Below are 18,440 nucleotides of genomic sequence, written 5' to 3'. Positions count from 1 at the left end.
ACCACCTAATGAAGGAGCCAATGAGTCTGAAAGGGGATCCTGCAAACCAAAAAGAACCTTGAAAATCAAAAGCATAGCCCTTAAGAAATTTCAAAACCCTTCAAAAACAAAAAAAAAAGCAACTTAAGTGAACTCATTATTTAATTTTGGTACAAAACCAAGTTTGTGTTCTCAATTTGACTGTGAAATTAGATGTATCAGTTCATGAGCTGATTAATTTCTTGTTTGATTATTTTGAGTTAACTGACTACAATCAGGAGAATTAATTTACTGACTTATTTGTAATGGACAATTCAACCACCATCAACCACATTTTCTCCATCTCTTGTCTAACTAAAGCAACTGATATTAGATCAGTAGTTTAGAGTCTGGAAATCTAAAGCTAACATTCTTATGAAGTGTATTGGAAAAGCTTGTGTATTCAGTAAACCAAATTCATGATCATCATAAATATCATGTCCATTTTTGGAAAATACTGGGAGCCTAATGATTTTAGAAAGACAATGAATTCTAATTTATCTCAATTAGTCATATTAAATCATATCATTAAGTTAATTGAGTAAATGTTAGATATAGTGCACCAAGGTTGCTAATTGGCTTGCTGATAATCAACACCTAGTTTTCTATCACCTTATGATAAAAAGAGAAATTTGAAGATTATTTTTCATTTGGATAAGTTCATGATTAGGAAGGGTTTAGAGGGGTATGGGCCAAGTGCAAGCAGGTGGGACGAGTTTAGGTTGGGAACATGGTCAGCATGGACTGGCTGGACTGATGCTGTATGACTCTATGACTGTATGAGATCGTTTCCATCATACTACCATTCAATCTGATGACCATAGTCCCAATGAACTATAGGGCTGCCCCCTCATTGGAGAGGGTTGGTGGGTGGTGAGTTTAATCTGAGGGTCTCCACACCCGAGGCCAGAGGTGATGTTGAGAAGGCAGAACCTTTATGGTACCTTCTGACTATATGGGAATTAAACCAGTGTTGTTGGTGCCACTCTGCATCAGAAACCAGCCATCTGGCCAACTGGCTCCCTTATCCGATGAATGAATGGTGGCATGGATCACATTAAAAATGACACCTTTTCAATAGTACACTCCTGAGGCAACATTTACATGGTCACACACTGGATTAAAAAAAAAGAGTTTCATCCACAGATTTCCATATGAGACACCCAACAACATATATATCTCCTGTGAAATATAATGGCTGTCCCTCAGACAAATGGCATTCCAAAAAGAAATGTAGAATATGTGGTCTAGAGTTCAACATATCACTTGAATTCAGTAATTTAGTCAGCAAAGTTTCTTCTAAAAACTTTGAAGTTAGTTCTGAAATTTTGTGAATTACACATAAATGTAAACTGCAGTTGTTGGATGACTTCAGCAAAATGTTGCAGAATATCTAAAGACTCAAGAAACTCAGGAATCACAGTTTTGTGTAAAATTATTTCTGGTCGTGCAATGTAGAGGAGAAGACATATCCAGAGCCAGAAGAAAGCAAAGTTCAGACAGTCTGGCAGTTTCAGTACACTTTAAAACTTATTTCTAACTATATTGAAAGAAGAAAACTCAAAAATAATCCAAAGCCATTCTTGAAAGTAGTAACAGTTTTTTTGAAAAACATTAGAAAAGCACCTCCTAGCATAGGCAGGCCAAAAGCAGATATGAATTCCCATTGAAATATTACAGATTCCTAAAATTGTTAAGCAAGAATGTGGTAAACAAAGAACTACAATATTTAAATGCAGGAAATATTTTCTATTCTTTGTTGGATATCAATCTAACAAATTGAATCAAATTAAAGTTTTAGTTTTTCGATTTTTAAAAAAAACACATAATGGACTGATGCACATCAGTGGATCTTCATTGTAAATATAATACTTGTGCTAAAATCTACATATCATTTACAACTCATCCGGTGTACACACACAAATCAGTTTTACCGATTAGCAGGGTCAAAGGCCATTATACATCAGCTGATTAAGCTGCAAATTTCCTAGGTCCACTGTTCAATGGATGAAGAGAGATGCATTTTGTAAAATTCTAATTCAATAAAACCTGTTCCCATTAGAGCATTTTGAATCAGATGTTTTCAATTCTGAAGAAAGTATTCTTCCTTCAAGGTGTTGCAAATCGTCCTTTGCTTAACAACACTTAAGCTGTGTTCTTGTCAGCAAGATTTCAAACTGTGTTGTTCAGAAATATGTGAATAAACATTTCTTTCAAACAGTTTCCAACAATGTACAAAATGTAATAAAGGTATAAAAACTTAGTATTGCTAAAACACATTCATACTGGAATAGATTCAAAAGGAAAATACTTTGGATGGTACTGATAAATATATAATGCTGTATTTGTCATTATTCATCCTTTAAGTCTTTAGTTGACTGGCTTCTTTTTGTTAGTTTATTTCAATTCCCATCAAAATGCCATGACCTGTGACACAGCCTGAAACATTCTTGTCTGCTATCTGTACTGTTCATGCATCACCCTGAATAGTAAAATCAGCATCAAAACAACCTGCAAAATCTCAAGTGTGAGACTTTAAACACACTTAAGCCCCAGGTTCCACTGAAACCCTGGTACCGTGCTGCTTTCCAGAGGGCTGACGCCGTGAGTTATGTCTGATAGATGAGGGGGTGAAGCTAAAGCAGTCAGTGTTATCAGCAACCAAGGTTCAAGCACTCAGTTCCATTAGATACTGAAGGAGTTCAATTCTGTGTAATTACTTACAGCCATAAATGAAAGTTAAAACAAGGTTGTTGAAATACCAAAAAATTCCAATCTCATTACACCATTGGTGTGTTAAGCAGAAATCCTATAGATCTGATCTCAGTTATTTGTATAATTCACACGGATTTTTAGTCCTAGATTTTTCCCATAATTGTGTCAAAACTCAAAGTAGTTAAATTCCACTTTTATCACAAAATTAAAATGAAATATATGTTGTAAAGCATCTTTCACCATCTCAGATATCTCAAAGTGCCGCATAACCAAGTAGGTGCTTTTGAAGTGTGGATACAAGTGATGTGCATGGATTAAAGATAGTTGTGGATGGACACAAGAGTTGTGAATGTTAGCACTAATATGTAGTTACCATGAAATGGTGACAATTACCCTTGCAGTTTGCACATCGCTTCCGAAAAAACACAAAAGCAAGTGTGATGTGAAAAAATTATCTTTTTCGCCCAGTAAGTTGTTAGGACATGGAACACACAGCCTGGAAATGTAGTGGAGGCAGGTTCAATTGAGGAATTCAAGAGGGAATGATTATTGGGATTGTAATTGTGTGCAGGGGTATGGGGAGACTAGCACAAGATAATAGATTGGGTTGTGATACCTGGTCGGCATGGATGGGTTGGACCGAAAGGTCTGTTTCCATGCTGTACATCTCTATGACTCTATGACTATAACCAATGCAGGCACAATGGACCAAATGGGCAAAAGTGAGGACTGCAGATGTTGGAGATTAGAGTGGTGCTGGAAACTAAGGATCTGGTGAATTCTGATGAAGGGATCCTGCCCAAAACTTCGATTTTCCTGCTCCTCAGATGCAGCCTGACCTGCTGTGCTTTTCCAGCAACACGCTAAACAATGGACCAAATGGCCTCCCTCTGTTCTGTATTGAATCTGTGATTCCATGAAGGAAGCAGTAATATCCTGTGATTTTCAGCTCCTGATCTGAGCTACTTTCCAAGGATATGCACAAATCAAAATTAGTAGGTTCTTGGGGGAGTGATGAGGAAATGGGAGGGATGACAAAGATGAGCCTAAGTCGAGTGTGGCAACCTCAGACAGAAGAAGCATGACATTTCGATATTACTCTGTACAAAAGGAAGGGCATGACAAATACAAAGAGGGGGCAATTATTAGATTACTTGCATTAACATGGAATCTAAACTAATTGAATAAGGAAGGAATTAGCCATAGGCCACAGTGAATCATGGGCATTGTTCTCTGGGAGAGAAACAGCTTGAGGGGCATTACCCTGCCATGACAGGGCAAAGCTACAAGGCTCACCTCAGTGAATGGCTACAGCCCTATTGGGCATTCAGTGCCTGCTGTTAGCATCATTGTGCATTGTACTCTAACCATTTAGCCATCCAAACTAACTGAAATTCCCACAGAATTTAATATTAATCAAGGGGATGGCAATGGCCTAGTGGTGTTATTGCAGGACTGGTTTCTGCCTAGTTGGTGGGACAACAGAAAACTACATATTGATGAGGTAAGATTAGTTTCATACTACAGCATTCAAATGAATGCAAACAGGCCTCTCGCCTCTCAGATTGAGATTTTTGTCTCCTTTGTTCAAAACCTCTTTGAAAATCAGACTATGTTTTTCTGAATTTTGAGAATTAACTTCTGTCAATCTCACTTTATTTCCCCAAATAACTCACCAATGCCCACATTTTTGGCAAGTTTCTGCCCAATGTTTGGGATGGCCTTTTGAGGTCAAAGTTGAGGAGAGTGTTTTTGTTTTCTTTCAGAGGGCTGTGCGACTTTCAAACTCTCTACCTCAAAAAGCAGTGGAGAATGGGGTCAGTTAAGGTGAAGGTAGATAGCCTGTGTTAGCAAAACAATTAACATTTATCAGGAGTACATAGGAGTGTGGAATTTGAAGCACAAACAATTAATGATGATGATCTTATTGAAGGGCAGAGCAGTCTGAATAAGGTTCCTAATTCTTATTAACATAAATTCCATGAGTTTTGAAAGACCTACCAAGCACAGTACTCACCAATCGATTACTTACCTGTTTTCCTGTGCTGTCACATCTTTCTCAGAATGCAGACCACAGATTTTTTTTTTCAAAAATATACTTTATTCAAAAAATACTTTGATAATCTGTACAACTGGACATGCCATACATATGTAAACATTCCATTTGTTTGCATATCGAAAACAGAGTAATCATTCCTATTTACAGGTCTGTACGATTACATTTTTAGCTGAGGCATCAGCAGAGCCCAAAAGACTGCGTGGGCCCCCTGTTCTTCTTTAGGCAGGCAGATGTTACACAGTGGTCTTTCCCCATCGCGCCTTGGCGGCAGCTGCCCCAAGCTTCAGCGCGTCCCTCAACATGTAGTCCTGGACCTTGGAATGTGCCAGTCTGCAACACTCAGTCAGGGTCAACTCCTTCAGCTGGAAGATCAACAGGTTTCGGACCGCCCGGAGAGCGTCCTTCACCGAGTTGATGATCCTCCAGGCACAGTTAATGTTCGTCTCGGTGTGCGTCCCGGGGAACAGGCCGTAGAGCACGGAGTCCCGTGTCACGCGCTGCTCGGGACGAACCTTGACAAACACCACTGCATTCCTCCCACAGATGAAGCAGTTCCAGTTCCAGTTCCACACTCTGTTTTCCTCACGCATTGTGGTTTAGTTTCTGGCACGCCCTCTCTCTATCACTCCCTCTGGTGTTATATTAAGTTTCTCATTCTACACTCTCACCCCCTTTTGCACTGTTTTCAGACTTTCTCCCTCTCTTGCTTCACCATATGCTGTTATAAGACTCTGGGTCACACAAATTCACCAATATGCACGATAAAGACAGATTCTTAACTGATTATGCGCACACCAGAATCTTAGCCAATCCGCTCACAGAAGAATGAGACCTTGCTAAGAGTAGGCAAACATGGTTATATTGTATGAAACTAATTTTTAAAACACCATTCTGTCCATTTAAAGCAGTTACTGTCATGGCTGTCTTCTGGTATCTCCTATTAATTATATAAAATATATTTGTAATTTAAGTAGCTTTTCATCTGAGTTTATGAGTTGGAAGTTGAACCACAGGAACTTACCTGGATTCATTGTACCAAGAGTAGACAGGCAGGAGGCTGGAAGAACACAGCAAGCCAGGCAGCATCAGGAGGTGCACAAGTCAATGTTTTGGGTGTAATCCTTCTTCAGTCTGGGGGTGGGTGAGGGGGGAGCTCATTGTACCAAAAGGCAGTTATACATCTTAATATTGGGTCTGATTTAGACAGTGTTCAACGACAGGACAGTATGAGAATAAGTGAAGCCCATAAGGAGAGACAGGAGGCAGGAGCTTCAACCTTTGCAATAGTCCAACAAGCTTGAGGTTCTTTTACTTTATCTGGATGAAAGTAAGGGCTTCTGGGAGGATGAGCTAGTCACGGTTTAAAAGGGATCTAGGGGCAGCTTTTTCACACAGAGGGTGGTACGTGTATGGAATGAGCTGCCAGAGGCAGTAGTGGAGGCTGGTAAAATTACGACATTTAAAAGGCATTTGGATGGGTACATGAATAGGAAGGGTTTAGAGAGATATGGGCGAAGTGCTGGCAAATGGGACTAGATTAATTTAGGGTATCTGGTCGGCATGGACGAGTTAGACCGAAAGGTCTGTTTCCATGCTGTACATCTCTATGACTCTAAGTTGGGGGAACAAAAATGAATGTTATGGTGGTAGTTACAGTAGTGTAAAGAGGGTTATTAACACAACTCTTTTCAGCAAACAGCATACATGCAAACAGCTGTGCTGCCTGCTCAGTGCCAGAGTTCAGGACTTGGAGAGGAACATGCAGTGAATGGGAGATCATTCAGTTGTAGGTACCAATGATTTGAGCATGACAAAGGAGGTTTGTATTGTCACTAAGAAGAGCTAGGTGCCAAATTACAAAATAAAATCTCAAAAGTCATAATCCCTAAATTATGAGTTGAACCACGTTCAAATGGACATGGGGCAAATTTTATGAGAGGCTGAAAGTGTGGCTGAAGCATTGGTGTGGGAGAAGTGGGTCATGGTTAATGGGGCACTGGCAGCCGTAGCTACAATACTGGCATCTACTTGAAAATGTTGTATAACATAGAACAGTATATCACAGGAACAGGCCTTTTGGCCCATCATGCCTGCGTCAACCATAATTCTAAACTAACCCATCTGGTCCATATCCCTCCATTCCCTGCCTGGTCATGTGTTTGTCGAAATGGCTCTTCAACATTCCTGTCATATCTGCTTCACTACCTCCCCTAGCAATGTATTTGAGACACCTACCACCCTCTGGATGCTGAAACCTTACTTGCACATCTCCTTTAAACTTTCCCCCTCTCACCTTAAACCAAAACTCTCTAGCATTTGACATTTCCTCCTTAGGAAACAGATTATTCTCCTTATCCATGCCCCTCGCAATTGTATACATTTCTATCAGGTTGTCCCTCAGCCTCTGACACTCTTGTGAATACAATCCAAGTATGGCCAACCTCTTTTTATAGCTAATACACTCCAATCCAGGCAACATCCTGGTAAACCTCTTTTGCACCCTTTCGAAACCCTCCATATTCTTCCTGTAGTGTGGTGACTAAAACTGCACACAATACTCCAGAGAAATCCGCATAGTTATGTCCTCAACACAAAAAGCAATACAAATCCAATGCAGCCAATTAAATCAACAGTAAAGTGACAGAAGGTGTCGTCAGCAGCATTATCAAGCAGCACCTATTCAGCAATGATTTGCTCAGTGATGCCCAGTTTGGGTTCTGCCAAGGCCACTCAGCTTCTGAACTCATTACAACCTTAGTTCAAACATGGACATAAGAGCTAAATTTAATAGGTGAAGTGAGAGAGACAGCCCTTGACATTAAGGCCAAATTTGATCAAGTATGGCATTAAGGAGCTCTAGCAAAATAGAGTCAATGGGAATCAGGTGGAGATCTCTCCCTTGGTTGGAGTCAAGGCCAGCATGAAAGATAATGGTTATGGTGGTTCGAGGTCAGTCACCTCACCTCTGGGACTTTTCTGTAGGTTAGTGTCATTTTCAGTTACTTTGTCAATGACCTTCCCTCCGTCATAAGGTCAGAAGTGGGGATGTTCACAGAACTTCTGGGTTTCTTGTTACAACCAGATGAGGAGGTGGTATTGGCTTCCCTTTTTTTACTCACCTTTTGGTCATCAATATTTGTCCTTTTTTAGCAAACAGCAATTGCATTTTAAGTAAAACATAGTACACTAGAAAATGATGGAGCCAACTACCAAGTGAAAGAAAGAGAAATCTTAATCCTTAGTAACCCCATGGAAACAAAGACTAAAAACACAACAGAAAACATACACACAAGTACATGTAATCAGCTTAAAAGGAAGAGTATCTCGTACAGAAAGGGGAACATAAGGATATGAAGTTTAGAAGACCTTATTGCCTTTAATGTTTTAAACCTGAAGGACAATTAATTGTTGACTCATATCTGCAACAGGAGCAAAATCTGTAGATATCTTAGGCCCTCAATGAATGAGAACTTGTTTGCATATATTGCATTTTAACCAGGAACTATTTATTTGAGATGAGAGAACCAGACAGGTGTGGGGTGGGGAGGGCGGGGTGGATAGAGAGATAGTGAAAGAGAGAGACAGACAGACAGAGACAGTGTGTGCACACCTGCTCTTATGGACTCATGTTCTTCTCTCTACCCTGCTGCTTAAAAGTAGCTGTTGAACCATAGTTCACGATATACTCCAAAGTCCAGTTCCATCATTTTTCCAAGCTGGCTAGCTGGTTTCATCTCCCAATATGTGAAGTTATAATATCAGTGTAAATTAAACAGAAAATGCAAATTTCCTGATGTTGCTCAGATGTCTGGTTTCAGTGTCTTTACATAAAATGGCTATTTCAGTATAGATGCTTTATTTTATTCCACATGAATTCCACAAATCTTGCTTCAATTTGTGGCCAGGTGAACACTGCAGCCATCTTAGGTCCACGAATCTTCCTTTGTAAAACAAAAACATTTTATTCCGTGAAACATCCCAAGTATAGCAATCAGATGATGTAAAGTAAAATTCAATAGTTCATATTTACTATTATCGTGACACTCTTTGCCCCAGAGAGTTGTGGAGTTCCATCTTTGAACATCTTTAAGGCTGAGACAGACAGAGTTTTGTTCTCTTAGGGAATGAAGTGATATGGGGACCAACCAGCAAAGTGGGAATTGAATTAACTCCATAGAGTCTGGTATTCCATAACTAAGTCACCCTTTATTTACACATGAAGAGTTTTTGACACTGATCCAGCTTCCTTAAAACCAGCTCTCAGAGGAAACAATACCTCTGACACTCCTGGTTATATCTGTCAGCCAGGGCTGCTTAATTGACCCAGGTTAACAGCCGCACTCAGGGAGCTCGTGTTGTGTGAGGTCCACCTGGCTGACCTTGTCACAATGACTGCAGGGATGGAGCCCAATTTCAGCCATGAATGTCTCAGCAAGCTCAACTGACTGTATGATCTTCTCCAGCTCCTATTTCTCATGTTATATTGAAATTTGGCCCAACGTTACAGGCCGCTGATCTTTCACCAGCCTAGTACAGAATAGAAATGTAAAAGGTTCCAAGCAAATTAAGAAAGGGGGTGATGAATTTGTAGTGACAAAAACAGCAAAATAGAAAGTCTATGATAAAGGATAAATCCAGAAATTAAACCATAGAGCAACAGAGGTCAGGTCCAAAGTGAATGGGATTAATAATGGAAATGAGTAAAGATGTGAAACACATATCTAGAGTAGGTGTGAATAGCAGAATGTGAAAGCAAAAACAAGAGGAAAACAACAGTAAGCCTAATACCTGCAAAAATAAGGGAAGCAAAATGGGGCAGAGATTGTGGTCTGGAATTGTTCAGTTCATTGTTCAGTCTAGAAGACAGTAAGATGCTCAGCAGAATAATGCGGTGCTGTTCCTTGGGGTTATACTGAGACTGGAGTGTTAGCTTTTTCATTTTACCGAAAAGTCTTTTTCATTGTCGTCAGATAAAAGGTGGGACATGTTAGATACAGGAGTGCATATGCTCACACACTGTTGCATAAATTCATAAGATATCGGAGCAGAATAAAGTCATTTGGCCCATCAAGTCTGTTCCACCATTTGATCATGGTGATATGCTCCTCAGCCCCATTTTCTTGCCTTCTCTCCATATCCCTTTAACCCCATTACCAATTTAAAATCTTTCTAACTATCCCTTAAATTTACCCACTGTTCCAGCATCCACCACACTTGTAGTGAATTCCACAGATTCACACCTTTGGTTAGGTGAATTGGCCTTGCTAAATTGTCCATAATGTTCAGGTATGTGGAAGTTAGATGCATTAGTTAGGGGTAAATGTAAAGTAATTGGGTAGGGGAATGGGTTTGGGTGGGATACTCTTCGGAGGATCAGTGTGGACTTGTTGGGCCAACACTCTGGGGATTACATGATTCTATGATTTGGGAGAAGTAGTTTCTCCTCAACTCTGTTTTGAGTTTGCTACCCCTTCTCCTCAGTGCTTGGTAGCAAGGAATTCTAGTGAGTATTACTAGTCAGTCATCGGTCCGGATAAAAATAAAGGAAACTGACTGAAAAAATATACTTCACAATTACTGGCAATGTCCTTTTTTTCAATTTCATACAATTACAGCAGGTAGAATTAATTATTTATTCTTTTACTATTCAGTATCTAAATATTGTCTATGAATCCAATGAATACCCTGTTGGACTCCATTCATAAGAGGAGTTAGATTGGCTCATTTGGGTACCAGATGTTGTGATAACCATGAGTCTGTACTTCATATTAAACACCACGAGCTACACTGCAAGTTATTATGTGTGATAAAATACACTGTCACTCACTGAGCTGTTGAAACTATACCACCAGCAATTCTTCCATGAATGGGTCAACACATTATATTCATTGCCAGATAATAGTTAACCTGTCTTCTGGATTTTGATTTATACTACGTTTTCCAATAACTTTTGCTCTGGGATTGGCTGGCCTGACTCTGGTGCTCCTAATGAATGAAGAACACTCTGGACAGGTTGTTTATTTTTATAATGTCAGAGACACAGCAGCACTAGCTGGCATTTGGTGTGGTCATGTCCTGTAATGGACCAGCAGTGTTTCATCAGTTTGTGGTCTGCAGTTTTCCCCATTCCTCGGGGAGACTGGGACAGTTAGAATTAAATACAATGTTGCATGACTTCTAAATGCCACAGGATAGATAGTTACAAACTATACAACTCCAGGACCCCCAGCAGAATACAGAAATATTTCAACTGCAAGTACTCCTTAGGGGAACCATCATGGACATGATGGATCAAATGGCCTTCTTCTGTGCTGTAACAATGCTAGGATTCCAACTGAGCTTGTGAGATGAAGGTAAGTATTTGAGGGGTTTACATTTTTTTTACGATATTTCAGACAGGCAGAAACGATGGGAAAAACTGCAGTTGGAGCCACAGATAGAATATTTTCCCAAACCTAAAGATAATTTCGGAAACTGTCATGAAGCATCTTGAATAATGTCCATCAAATGTTTATGGACTCATTAATCTGCTCACCAATAGCAGAAGCAAAACACTTTATATTCAAATCATCAATTATTTAAATTTTGCAAAATTACAAGCAATGTCTATTTTTCTTGTTGTAGCCTTTTGGTATGTTTCTTAAACAATGGATGGTTGCTATGGCTTTTCCATCTTAAATTTACAGATTTAAGTTTGAATTTATTTCCAAAATCCCATCACTGAAACAGACTGTCACCATGGTAAAGCGTTTGAATTCTGATTGGAGGAATAACATAAGCACTGTCTATCAGATTGAGGTTCAGCTGACATCTATGTGAGTTAACGCTCGAATTCAGAGTGACCCCCAAAGAAAATTCTTCACCTTTCCATCTTTATTTACCTGTTTCTCCCTCATTATCACATTGCCTTCATTTTCATTCTACTGAAGAAAATCCTATTTTCTAAACCTTTGATTGTTTTCTATGTAGAAATGTTCCTATTGAAAATCAAAAGTATAAGACTTTGTTTAAAATCTACATTTATCTTTTAATTTCCTAAGGTCTGAACTGTGAAGTTGAAATAAATGAATGTGAATCTAACCCCTGTCAGCATGGTGGTACGTGTAGAGACAACATTGCATTCTATGACTGTTTATGTGCTCCTGGTTATGAGGGAGTTGACTGCGAGACAGATATTGACGAATGTGCCAGCAATCCATGTATCAACCGAGGAACATGCAAGGACATGATCAATGGGTAAGGAACACATTGCATTGCTTCCTTATCACAGCATTGACACTAATGATTTTACTTTCTTACAAAACAGGTGGACCTCATAGGACGGTCATTCTAACGTGCATTAAGGTCATCGCAAATCCATTATTGTGTCACACCTGGATCTGGTTTGAGTTGAAGAAAAGTCAGTCAGTGGTACAGATAGAAAGTTTGTGAAAAGCAAGATGAATCCTCTGAAGGAAAGAGAAAAGAATGTTGATAATTCTGAAGAAAACAAACATTTGGATTCATCCACAAACTATCTAGAAATAGCTTTGACACCCTCAATGACAAAGATAATTTTAGACTAATAATTTGTTTGCAGTGACTTATTACCAACAACCAGCCTGGAATTATTTAGAAATATTTCTGCTTATATTTTATTATTCCAATTTTGATTTTTGTCTTTAAAGTTTTGACTGATTAGCTACAGAAATAGAAACATCTCAGAGGAAACAAAACCTGGAAACCTTCTTAAAACTGATTGAGGTGGAAATAAAAATGAATAATTCTTTACACATAATATAAGTTAAGGAAATCAGGAAACACAAAGCTAGGGCAGAATGGGATGCATGGAATCTCACAGGGGTTTGTGCTGGGTGCTTAAAGTTTGCATCATCAAGATTTAGATGCGGGGATCAACTGATAGTAAGTGAAGGTGACACAAAGAGAGGAAAGTAGGTTGTGAAGAGAACACTAAGTGTTTGCAAAAGGGCATGGATAGAATGAATGAGTGGCCAAAATCTGGCATACAATGTGAAAAATGAGAAGTTGTTTACTTTGACAGGAAGAACAAAACAGCAGAGAATTACCCCAACAAAGAATGGCTATGGAAACTTGAAAGGTTCGAAGGCATGAGTCACCAAATGTTAATATGTTGGTAAAGCATGTAATCAAGGAGGCCAATGGGATGTTATCCTTTATTATGAAGATAAAAGTAATTTGTTATTGATCAGTTTTAGAGAGTATGGGTGAGATGGGACCTTGACATGTAGTTTTGGTCTCCTTATTTAAGAAAGAATGTAAATATATTAGAGACAATTCAGAGGAGATTGATACTTGGAATGAATAGGTTGCCTTATTGGTTGGTTGGACTGGGCTTGTTTCTGGAGCTTAGAAGTGTAGAACATGATTAAATTGAAGTGTGTAAGATCCTGAATGGGGTTCGTGAAAAAGATGTTTCTTCTTGTGGAATAATGAGGAACTGGAGTACAATGAGTTATAACTTGAGGTTGCTCCTTTAGAGCAGAGATGAGAATTTCTTTGTCCCTCAGAGGGATGTGTGACTCTGGACTGTGGTGGCAGGAAGACCATTGAAAAGTTTTAAGGCAGAGGTGAATAGATTCTCTTTATGCAATGGAATCAAAGGTTAGCAGGTGTGGATGGGAATGTGGCGTTGAAAATACAACCATATCAGCCATAATCATATTGAATAGCAGAGCAGGCTCAAGGGACTGAGTGGCCTACTCAGTGCCTATTTTGTGTGTGTGTATTTTGTATGTGGGCCACAAGTGACAGTAGTAGAGAGGCAATGTTTTAGCATGTTCCATCTTTAAAATGAACAGGATCAGTCGTAATGCAGCAATGGCTTTTGAGAATTCTGTAAATAACCAGGATTTGTGAAGCAGCAATATGGGACTTGAAGAACAAAATCTCATACATAAAGAAAGCAATGATTTACTTTCAGTTACATCATCAAGTGTGGATTTTTTTGAAATTTGTGATCTAAACTACAAACCTGAGCAGAATAAGTCCTGGAATAATGTACGATGCCTGAGCCAAAAGAACAGACAGAATAAGATTGCCCTGGACATGACCGCCTCAGAGATTCTCAAGAGCAGCATTGTGGGACTGTGATGCTGTCTTTTCTCCCTCTGGAGTATGTCTTCCTGCTCATCAGGTGGGGAACAGCATGATGGAGCATCTACCTCGTCAACCCCCCTCATGGTTCTTAGTGATTGTATATTACCTTGAAATGGTACTTTACACGGGGTAAGATTTTGGGTTCTTAATAAGAACCGTGTCAGCTATTCTACGCATCTTTTTTATCTTTGTATCGGCAAGTGATTGAGAGTTATGCTGCACTTTTGAATCTATTTTGGAAGATTCGGATATGACCATTTTTTTGCATGTAAGGAAGAACAGGGAAATTCCCTTCCCGCCTTTGTTACACTGCCGTACATGGGCAGTGTAGTGATGCAGGGAATACAATTTCTCTCACTGCACTGATGCTAACAACAGTTTGTATTTATGCATTTCTCATCAGATCAAGGAATTAACTATTTCAAAGTTCCTAACATGCAGGAAAAAAAAATGCTTTGGGACGAAAAAGGAGGAACTCTACGAGGGCATTCTAAAAACATAATCAAACTATTCCAGCATCCGCAGTAATTTGCTTTTATCTTCTACATGTATTAAGTAAGAGGTTTTGGGAATTAGGCATTACTCAGCCTCAGATTAATTCATAGAATCCCTACACTGCAGAAACAGGTCCTTCGGCCCAACAAGTCCACACTGACCCTCCAACGCAATTCCCATCCAAACCCATTCCCCTATTGAACTACTCTATATTTACCCCTAACTAACACATCCCTGAACACTATGGGCAATTTAGCATAGCCAATTCGCCTAACCTGCACATTTTTGGATTATGGGAGGAAACCGGAGCACCCAGAGGAAACCCATGCAGACACTGGGAGAATGTACAAACCACACAGACAGTTGTCAGATGCTGGAATCGAACCTTGGTCCCTGGCACTGCGAGGCAGCAATGCTAATCACTGAGCTACTGTGCTGCACAGTGTGGGAAGAGATGTACAGACAGAGCTAAAAAAAATCAAGTAGAGTGTGGCAACTTCATGAAAATATTTAAAAATGAAGTTAACAATACTCAAATATCTTTTCTTGCTCATAATAGTTGTAAGACATTTTGTGCAGAGAGAGTCTAGAATGTAATTAGAAATTCATTGACGTCAGTTCTCGAAGTAAAGAAGTTATGAGCTAGGATTTCAGTACTGTCGGAGAGAGATGAAAAAATAAGCAGCAAGCTTCCAGAGATGGAAGAAAGAAGTCTAGGTGAGTGGCTATAATAGTTAAGTAAGTTGTTAATGATATGTTTGGGGTTTTCACAAATCAGTTTTGTTGATGTTGAGCTAACAGCTATTTTGATGATACCCCGTTCTCCAACTGCCATTGGACTGACAAGTTTGCTCTGGTTAAACCTGATGTACAACAGGTGATCAGAAAGAATATATCAGACTCAGGATAAAAAGTTGTGGTTGAGCATTAGATTCAGTTTTGTCTGATACCTGTGAACGCATTGGTGAGGCTTCCACCGCCAACATATTAAAAATTAAATGGATGATGTTCTGGATGCACCTATAGTTAATGAACAGCACAAATATGAACGAAACAGCGAGAAGAGACTGTCATAAACATGAACAAAAAAACAAATTGGACTGCTCAACAACAAGATTAGTAGAGAGCTTATGAAGAAGGGTGATTTAGAACATAGAACATAGAACAATACAGCACAGAACAGGCCCTTCGGCCCACGATGTTGTGCCGAATATTTGTCCTAGCTTAAGCACCTATCCATGTACCTATCCAATTGCCACTTAAAGGTCACCAATGATTCTGACTCTACCACTCCCACAGGCAGCGCATTCCATGCCCCCACCACTCTCTGGGTAAAGAACCTACCCCTGACATCCCCCCTATACCTTCCACCCTTCACCTTAAATTTATGTCCCCTTGTAACACTCTGTTGTACCCGGGAAAAAAGTCTCTGACTGTCTACTCTATCTATTCCTCTGATCATCTTATACACCTCTATCAAGTCACCCCTCATCCTTCGCCGTTCCAATGAGAAAAGGCCTAGCACTCTCAACCTATCCTCATACGACCTATTCTCCATTCCAGGCAACATCCTGGTAAATCTCCTCTGCACCCTCTCCAAAGCTTCCACATCTTTCTTAAAGTGAGGTGACCAGAACTGCACACAGTACTCCAAATGTGGCCTTACCAAGGTCCTGTACAGCTGCAACATCACCTCACGACTCTTGAATTCAATCCCTCTGCTAATGAACACTAAAGGTTCGGGCTGCAGAATCCATCACTCAGAATATCTTTGGTGTCTTTGTCCAAGATTATCTTGATGCTGTCAGCCAAATGGAAAGACTTAAACAATTTCCACTATTAAACATAAATCTGTAGTTGATAGTAATCTTGAGTTGAAAGGCATTTAGAAACCAGTTGGGTTTATAAAAAAAAAAGTGGAAGAGGGACATTTTGTGGACCAATGATGTTGTTTGAAAAAAGCATGCCATAGTAAATACAGTGTCACTTTAAAAATTGCAACTTCATAAACAAAATTAGTTGTGAAATCTGTTCAGATTTGCCAAACAACAACCGTATAGAATACATGCATTTCCTGCCATATCAACTGAAAATCTCAGTTGAAACAGTCTCCTTAAAATGCAATAGTTTACAAGTACTCCCTTGTCTGATTGATAGAATCACTATATAACACATTGAAGACATGATGGTTTTGAGTGCAGCAATCCAATTAGTCCCACATCCCTGCTCTTCACCTGGAGCCCTACAATATTTTCTTGAGATGTGTGTCCAATGTCCTTTCAAATTCATTCACATGTAAGTCACTATGGTCCTCACAGGTAGCAAGTTCCACAACATTGCCACTAGTTACAAAGAAATAATTGCTCGCACCTCCCATCTCACTTTCCCAAAGCATTGAACTTGCATCTCCTAGCCCTTGTACCATCAGCTCTTGGGGGAAAAAAGACTTCTTTTTATCTCACCTGTTAAACCAGGCATAATCTCACATACCTAACAGACTAAATTTGCAATCATGGTGATGCTCACTGCTAGACTTGATAAAAGCAACCACAAAGCTTCCACAGTTTCTGGCCTGCATTTCCTCCTTTCTCAGTGGGAGTTCCATCTGGTTTTAAGTAAAGCAGATGTCTTGGCATGTGACAGCAATGATGTCAGCAAGCAGGTCAACAGCCAATCATACTGAAGTATTCACACAGCAAATCAGGAAGTTAAAAGCACTTACATACTTCACCTTTAAGTAAAATTTTCATCGAGAAAAATAAGTAATGATCAGATTGACATAGGAGCCAAAATAAGGATAAACTTGTAAAAGTGAGCTGAGAAAACTGTGCAACTTTATTATAATGAAATTTGATATACAGGCCGATGCCCATAAGCACGGATCCGGTTTCCCTGGTTTCAGTTACCTGCGGTTTACTGCAGCCTGAACATATTACAGAGAACATTCCAAAACTAGGGCCCAAGAGGCTGCCAGGAAGGTACGTTTCCCATTTAAATGAATGAGTTCACCCCTACCTGCAGTTTCAGGCTTCCGTAGTAGGTCTTGGAATGTGCTCCCGTGGGTACGGGGAGCGGGGACCAGGGAGTGGGGAACTACTATACTATAGATATAAAATTAGTCCCTTTGGGGCAACACGGTGGCTCAGTGGTTAGCACTGCTACCTCACAGCGCCAGGGACCTGTGTTTGATTCCAGCCTCAGGTGACTGGGTGGAGTTTGCATATTCTCCCCGTGTCTGCATGGGTTTCCTCCGGGTGCTCTGGTTTCCTCTCAATCCAAAGATGTGCAGGTTAGATGAATTGCCTATAGTGTTCAGGGATGTGGAGGTCATTAGTCAGGGGAAAATATAGAGTAGGGGGATGTGTCTGGTGGGTTATTCTTCGGAGGGTCGGTGTGGACTTGTTGGGCTGAAGGGCCTGTTTCCACACTGTAGGGGATTCAATGATATTGTCTGCAGTGAGAAGGTTTAGCAGTAATCATGAAGTACACATTTGACAATGTGCAACTTTTTCCAAATGGTTTTACAGCAAGACCAAGCATAAGAATGGAAGCTCTCATCAATTTTCCATTGAATGCAGTTTACAGGTGCCTAAACGACTGTGGAACAACTGAAAGCAATTTCTGGATTTCCACATTTTTCTGTGCATATGCATATTCCAAACGTTGCTGTCTCTTTCAATGGTGTAATTATCTTGAAAGTTGATTGTTATACCACTATAATAACCATTGTTACCATTATAAAATGTAGACCAATGTGTTTCCATTTTTGATGCCTCCAAAATGTAGGATCTGAGATCCCAGATCTATTGTTATATCTGCATCAAAACAATTACAGCATTCACTCAGCAAACCAGAGGCGGTGATGGATTTGGGAATAACAACTAAAATTGCACCTCTAGTTTTCTGCCCAAATCTGAACTTTAACCATGGCATTGAGAAAGTCAGCAGCTAGTTCCCAAAAGTAAGAAAGGGAGAGTTAGAAAGAGGGTTGCTCTAATACATCATGTTGTAGTTGGCTAAAGTCATGCAGTCCAAT

The 18,440-nt window shown here is 39.8% G+C and overlaps 1 protein-coding gene across 1 annotated transcript in view; it reads left to right on the top strand.

The window, feature by feature from the left end:
* LOC122564827 (protein crumbs homolog 2-like) overlaps positions 1–18,440 on the top strand; it is a 182,181-nt gene that overhangs the window by 82,211 nt on the left and 81,530 nt on the right. The window contains exon 3 of the mRNA XM_043720129.2: positions 11,833–12,028. Coding sequence (XP_043576064.2) covers positions 11,833–12,028 — 196 coding nt within the window. The remainder of the gene's footprint in view (positions 1–11,832; positions 12,029–18,440) is intronic.

This window comes from Chiloscyllium plagiosum, unplaced genomic scaffold (genome assembly GCF_037043375.1).
Source record: "Chiloscyllium plagiosum isolate Xiang-an unplaced genomic scaffold, Cpla_swu_hap1 HiC_scaffold_21, whole genome shotgun sequence".
Lineage (NCBI taxonomy): Eukaryota > Metazoa > Chordata > Chondrichthyes > Orectolobiformes > Hemiscylliidae > Chiloscyllium > Chiloscyllium plagiosum.
This window is presented reverse-complemented; position numbering and strand designations above follow the sequence as displayed.